General features: G+C 36.9%; 1 protein-coding gene across 1 annotated transcript in view; it reads left to right on the forward strand.

The window, feature by feature from the left end:
- The first annotated feature begins 5247 nt into the window (after nt 1-5247).
- The window catches only part of LOC103978508 (probable E3 ubiquitin-protein ligase ARI8), a 19517-nt gene continuing 17369 nt past the window's right edge, over nt 5248-7395 (forward strand). The window contains exons 1-2 of the mRNA XM_065130672.1: nt 5248-5616; nt 6612-6736. Of these exons, the coding sequence (XP_064986744.1) occupies nt 5455-5616; nt 6612-6736 (287 nt within the window). The 5' untranslated portion in view covers nt 5248-5454. The remainder of the gene's footprint in view (nt 5617-6611; nt 6737-7395) is intronic.

A 7395-nucleotide genomic window follows, 5' to 3' on the forward strand; every position in this document is an offset into this window, starting at 1 on the left:
GAGGAGAATAGGAAAAGGCAAACAAAAGCTCTCTAGCCAATGGGGCTCTGAATCCCTCCTATTTATAGAGGTCCCTTGTCAAACCCTAATGGGTCCTCCCCTAGTGGGTATTGGATCTGCATCCAATAAGACAAGGGCTCCGTTGGATATCTCATATATGAACCTCTATTCATCGCAATGCCTACCATATGTGTATGACCCTCTAGGCCCAATATCGAGCTGGCCGTGAGTCATACCTGTCAGAACTCCTTCTAACTCAGTGAATTATTATCTATGTAATAATTCACTCGACTCATCGACTACGGACGTACTAGGCCACTGCGTCGTAGTCCCTAGACGATACAGGGGAATCCAATCCATTGGACATATATGTCCTTAGTTACCGTGTACCTATAGTCCCTCATCCATCTAATATCCCAGAGACCGTATATCGAGCATGGTGTTGTCAGACCCATACGGTTTCTTCTCGAGTCTCGCTCTAATCGGATTCTCCCGGAGAACTCTTTCTCTCTCAACCCGAATGACCATGGCTAGGGATTTGTCTGAGCAAGAACACATGGGATATTCCTCTCATGACGCCGAGAGTGGATGATCCTCTATCGACACTCAATAGCCCTCGTAAGGTCGACTACCACTCCCAATGACCAGCTGTACTAGATCTGGGACAGCCAAACTTATAAGTCTGGAATCAAAGAGTGGAGCACTAATATAGTACATCCTTGGTGTCTCAAGTCTAAGGACCAGATACACCACTAGGTCTACGGAATCGCTGTCTGACAATAAGGCATCATCAACCATCCAGCATTTCGTAAGCGGATCAATCAGTGAACTCATTCTCCAATGAGCACCTGTATTGTATCCCTAGTGTCCCTACACAAGCAGCTATGAGACCAGCTGCATCCATCATATGGACGGGTATACAGCACAACAGTTTGGATCCAATCCCTCTACCTATAATTCATGATGATCATGGGAGAGATGAGCAAGAAGATTATGGTGTGAATGTTAGTGATGATGCTCTTACAGTTGATGATGTTGAACCAACTGAATAATTTAAATAAGCATCTCCACTACTAGTTGAGATTCCATTGAGAAGATCCACAAGAGAGCAACAACTATCTACAAGATATCCTTCACATAAATATGTTACGCTTACCGATAAGGGAGAGCTAGAAACTTACTAAAAAGTTATTCTATATGAGCACAAGAATGAGTGGGTTAAAACCATGTAAGAAAAGATGATATCCTTGCTTGAGAACTGTTAGAAAATCTAGGGGCGATATCATATGTGCAGCAAAAGAACTTAAAACAAAAACCCTAAATTTCCCAATGCGTTTGTCGTCGTGCGTAGATTGTTGCGCAAAACCCACGAAATAGAAAACCATATATGAGATAGTTGTATTACCTAGGGAGATCGTATATCCCTAAATCCCTACATATCTCGTAGGAGTGGATGAAGGGGGTTAAGTGTCCTCTCTAGCGGTGATCCACACAGTAGGGTTGTAATGACGCTCTTTAAATCTCCAGGCCTATTATTTGAGGAGGAGAAGGGGAGAGGAGAATATGAGGTTGCAACCAAGAAGCCCCAGCATATGGGTCATTAGTTCCCTCCTATTTATAGAGACCCTCAGTTAACCATAATGGATCCTACCCTATCGAGAATTGGATCTCTATCCAATTACCCAAGCCTCTTAGATTAGTGGGTCTCTACCCAATAATCTCTTATTGGATCACATCTATGAGATCCAATAATTCAGGAGCTTATTTGATATCTAATAAGATAAGGGCTTTAGCGGATATCTCATATCCGAACCTCTACTCGTCGCAACACCTACCATATGTGTGTGACCCTTTAAGCCCAATATCGAGCTGGTCACGAGTAATACCTGTCAGAACTCTTTCTGGCTTAGTAAATTATTATCTTCATAATAATTCACTCGACTCATCGACTATGAATGCATTAGGCCACTATGTCGTAATCTCTAAACGATACAATATCCAATCCTTTGGACATATCTGTCCTTAGTTACCGTGTACTTATAGTCCCTCATCCATCTAATATCCTAAAGATCGTATAGCAGACATGGTACTGTCAAGCTCATATGGTTTTTGCTCGAGTCTCGCTCTAATCGGATTCTCTAGGAGAACTCTTTCTCTCTCAATCCGAATGACCTTGGCCAAGGATTTATTTGAGCAAGAATACATGAGATGTTCCTCTCATGATACTGAGAGCGGATAATTCTTTATCGACACTCAATAGTCATTGTAAGGTTGGCTGTCACTCTTAATAACCAGTTGTACTAGATTTGGGACTTCCAAACCTATAAGTTCGGTATTAAACGATGGAGTACTCATAAAGAACATCCTTAATGTCTCAAGTCTAAGGACCAGATACACTATTGAGACTATGAAATACTATCTAACAATAAAACATCATAAACTATCTAGTATTCCATGAGTGGATCAATTAATGAACTCATTCTTCAATAAATATTTACACTATATCCTTAGTATTCTGACACGAGCAGCTATGAGACCAACTGCCTCTATCATATGAATGGGTATACAACACACTAGTCTATTCGGTTATCTTGATGTCCCTCTCGAGTAACCTATGACCAGAATTATTTAGGGTCTATGTTTAAAGACGAATTAGTCTCATTATCATGATCTCATCACGATCTGATTCTCATTGCATATATCCACAGACATCATAATATATATGCATATATACAATAAAAAAATATAAAGTGATAAAAATATTAAAATATAATAAACAAAAAGAATGTGTATCATGACATACGTGTCATCACTCATGTGATTAGCTTGCAAGGCACCTATGACTAGCAAGAACCATATATATGACTTAGTAAAGTTACATAAAACAAAGAAAACTCTCAAGAATAAATGAGTTTACAAATTAAAGACCGAAAATAATAGCTCATAATAAAGATATAATGTACGACTAGTTATGAAATAATTCAGTTAAAAGAAAAGTATTGACTTTGAAGAAATATTTTCTTATGTGGTGAAAATATCCTATATCCGAGTTGTTCTTGGTTTGGCTTCTCACTTGAATTTAGAAGTTGAGCAACTTGATGTGAAAACAACATTTATTCATAGTAACTTAGAAGAAGAAATTTACATGAAGCTATCAGAAGGTTTCAAAGTCAAGGAAAAGAAAATCTCATGTACAAAGCATATGAAAAGCTTATATAGACTCAAATAAGTACCGAAACAGTGATATAAAAAGTTTAATTTCTTTATGATAAGCCAAGGGTATAATAGAACCACATATGATCATTGTGTGTTTACAAAGAAATTTTCATATGATGATTTCATTATTCTCATACTATATATTGATTTGTTGATTGTTGGCTATGATATTGGTAAAATTGAGAAGCTTAAAAGAGATCTAAGTAAGACTTATGATTGACAAAACAAATACTTGATATGAAGATTCTTTGTGATAGGAAGAAAGAGAATATTTAACTATCTTAGGAGACCTATATTAAAAAGGTTCTTGAAAGATTTAACATTAACAAAGCCAAAGCAGTTTGTTCTCCACTTACAGGTCATTTCAAGCTTAGTTCGAAATAATATCCTATAAGTGAAAAAGAAAAAAAAGAAATATCTATAGTGCCTTACTTATCTGCAATAGATAATTTGATGTATGCTATGATTTGTATTATGTCATATATAGCTCATGCAGTTAGAGTTGTTAGCTGATTTCTCTCTAATCCTGGTTAAGAACATTGAGCAGTAGTGAAATGAATATTACGATATTCAAGAGGTACTTCCAGGTTATGTTTATGTTTTGGCAATGGTGAACTTGCGCTAGAAGGGTACACAGATGTAGACATGACAAGTGATACTGATTTCAAGAAGTCCACTTCGGGGTCTTGATGACGTTTGTAGGGTAGCAGTCTCTAGGCAGTTTAAGTTACAAAATTGTATTGCTCTATTAACCACAGAAACAAAATACATAGCTATTATTGAAGCATACAAAGAAATTTTATGAAAGAAAAAGTTTATATAGGAATTGAGCTTCAAACAGGAAGGATATATTGTTTACTGTGATAGTCAAAGTGTCATTCGCCTCTCCAAAAATTCAATATACCATTCTAGATCCAAACATATTGATGGAAGATATTACTGGATTCGTGATATGCTTGAGATGAAAAAATTATACTTGGAAAATATGCATACTAATGAGAATTAATCAAACATGTTGACAAAGTTTTTGCTTAAGGAGAAGCTTGAAGTATGTAGGTAAAGAGCGGACTCAGTACAACCCATCATATGAGTTGGAGGGGGAGAATTGTCGGGTTTAGCCCATAGGTGGGTTTGGACCGATTCATTGAGCTCAAATCTGATGTATTAAAAAAAAAAGGGAAAAGGAAGAGAAAGGGAAACAATGGCATGCATGAGTGCGGTAAAACTGTGGAGGCGTAGAAAAGAACAAAAAGAAAAGAAGAAAGAAAGTTAAAGGTTTTGAGAATTTTGATAGATGATCAAGCGGTTAAACTTCATCAGTTTTAACTTAAATTTTATATGAAGAATCATTGCAATAAGCTCTATAATCTTAATGGTAGCGATCTACAGTTTATCCTCTCTAATATGCTTTTATGCTATACCTATTTGATGAGACCTAAAATTTTTCTTTTATGAAATCCATCTGTGGTGATGATGATATGTTACTATTGAGCTAAGATATATGTTCTTGATGTTATTATGATCATCTGGTTATTATGAAAAAGACTTTTTGTAAACCTATTATCATTATCAGTAATAGTAGAAGTTTGAAATGGATTACGATCCGTGGTTTTTCTCGCATTGTGTTTTTCATATAAAAATTCGGTATCTCACTTTATGATAGATTTATTGTTGTATTATTTATGCTATTTTGGTTTATCTTTACCTTGATAATAAATTGATATTTTGATGAGAAACTATTTTAATAAGAATTATTTTGTTATAATAATTTTTGCCAACATTTGAACCAATAACTGTTATGAAAAAAATATTTACGTTATGCGTTTCGTCCGAATACTCGAAAGATGTGTTTCAACGGAATTAATGTTAGAAAAAAAATATTTATTATAAATAGGTTGATTTTGAACCGAATTATATGCCGCTTCACTTTTTAAGTAAACCGCTAATTTTCTTTTTTGAACTTATAATGTATATTACCGTTCAATTAATTATCGTTCACATGACTCTCCCACCCAATATTTACCAAAGGGCGAGGCTGGAGGGTATAGTCCAAACGCACCGAAACCGCTACGGGCGGGCGGACCCAAATCTGGTCGCCGTTCCGTTCTAGCGTTCGAGGCCCCAATCTCCTCCTCCCCCTTGATTTCGTCCCCGATCCTTCTTACTCGACGCCCGATCGCACGTACGGGCGGAATTCTAGGGTTGCTGGGGCGCGGAGCTCGGCGTTGGGCGGAGGGAATGGATTCGGACGACGACATGCATGACGCGAATGATGTCCAGTCGGTGGACGACGATTTCTACGGCGGGGAGACGGGGATAGGCAGCGACGATGAGGACTTCGACTATGATTTCGTCGACAACGAGTCGGACGATTACGATGACGTCACCTCCCGCCAGCAGGTAAAGGGATGGAAGAAATTCTCCTCTCTCTCTCTACCATTTTCCTTTGCGTCTTTTCTTCTATGCTGCCTCGCTTTGTTGACTGCGATGGTGGTGGTGATCTTTGAGCTGAATTTGATGCGTTATGTGGTTTAACAAGCAGAAGCAAGACCTTGTCGAATTGGCAGCATGATTCTTTCTAATATTACCTGGTAGTCACTAGCTTGTCTTAGAAATTGGTCAATGTAGAAGTTTATGGTAATGAGATTGTTCATTTGACGTTAAAAAGAATTATGTGCAACTTTTATTTTTGCCATTTAAATGTGAGACGATGATGTTGCCCTACTTTTGTTCTCCTAAAACTGCATTGTTTTTAAGATTTTAAAAGAGAGATACTTTCTTTTCGTGTTGCCGCTTTCTTTTACTCGTGCAATATTGTGAGACTTGTGGACCATGAGTCAGGTGCAATATTGTGAACCGATATGAATCAAGCGAACATAAAGTGTGGTGACCGTGTGGAACTTGTAGATTCGTGTCTTTCTTTTCTTATTCTGCTCTATTAAGCACATATGTTGGACCATGAGTTGATAAATGCTAGATGCTAGTTGGACATCCGAGGGGATACTCAAGTCATCATTCTCATGTTCCCGTGTTATGTGATCTGTTTAAGTTGCTTTGCTAGAGTCTTTCTGTACCTCATGTCATGCAAAAGTTATAGCCTCTTATTGGCAGTAATTCACTAATACTTTGATTTGTTTGTTACAATATTTTAAATACTGGCTTCATTAACCTATTGGACTGGTATGGTACTGGTATTTTTGGTAGAATACCAACCTGTGTCACCCAATATCATTTATTTAAGTGATAAAATAAACAGTATATACTGGTATCGAGCTATATGTTTATATACAAGTACTTGGTTGGACGGGTAAATACTGGTTTTTCTAAATAGATCAGTTTTTAGATGGCATCTTATAATTTGCATCTAATGTCACCCAGCACTTTTCTGTTTTCAGCAAAACTATACTATTTTGAGTGAGACTGATATTCGGCAGCATCAATGGGAAGATATTAGTAGAGTATCTACTGTCCTTTCAATACCAAGATATGCAGCATCCATCCTTCTTCGTCATTATAACTGGTAAGACTTGTAGAATGTAATTTTTCTGTGCAGATTTCAGTTCTTTCATACATTGATTGCATAAAAGAAATATCAAATGCATGAATTACATGGTTCTTTGTATCTGATGTCGATTTTTATGTTCTCTTGTGGTATTTGATAATAGAGATGTTGCTTATCTGCACCGTCCTAGGTTGGCACAACATGACATGTGCCATAGTGCTATGTCACAATATGTTAGATTATCTTTGCCACTGTCACATAGTCTGTTGCTGCCGTGTAAATTTGTAGAATTATACACTGGGCAGAATATAACTATATACCTATTTTGTGTCAATGTAATGCCTGCTCAGGCTGGCATGGCAATTCTTCTTTTACTATGATATCTTGTTGTTATTCTTCCTTTTAGTAATTTAATTCAGGGACTGCCTAATTTTTCCTGGTAAATTGTCAATGTTAGATCAGATTTGAAAGAAAGATGGGTTATTTGGACTGTTAAGTTTCCAAACTAAAGTTGATATAATGGAGGTTGGAATTTTCTCAACTGTAAAATAGAAAAAATACTACCTGAAAGTTAAAAGAGAAATAAGAAAGAGAACGTGAGCTAATAGCAGCTAGAAGGAGAGAGAACATAGATTTGTATGCTCTAATGGATCACAGAAGGGTAGAGAATTTGTCAT

Source organism: Musa acuminata, chromosome BXJ1-3 (assembly GCF_036884655.1).
Source record: "Musa acuminata AAA Group cultivar baxijiao chromosome BXJ1-3, Cavendish_Baxijiao_AAA, whole genome shotgun sequence".
NCBI lineage: Eukaryota > Viridiplantae > Streptophyta > Magnoliopsida > Zingiberales > Musaceae > Musa > Musa acuminata.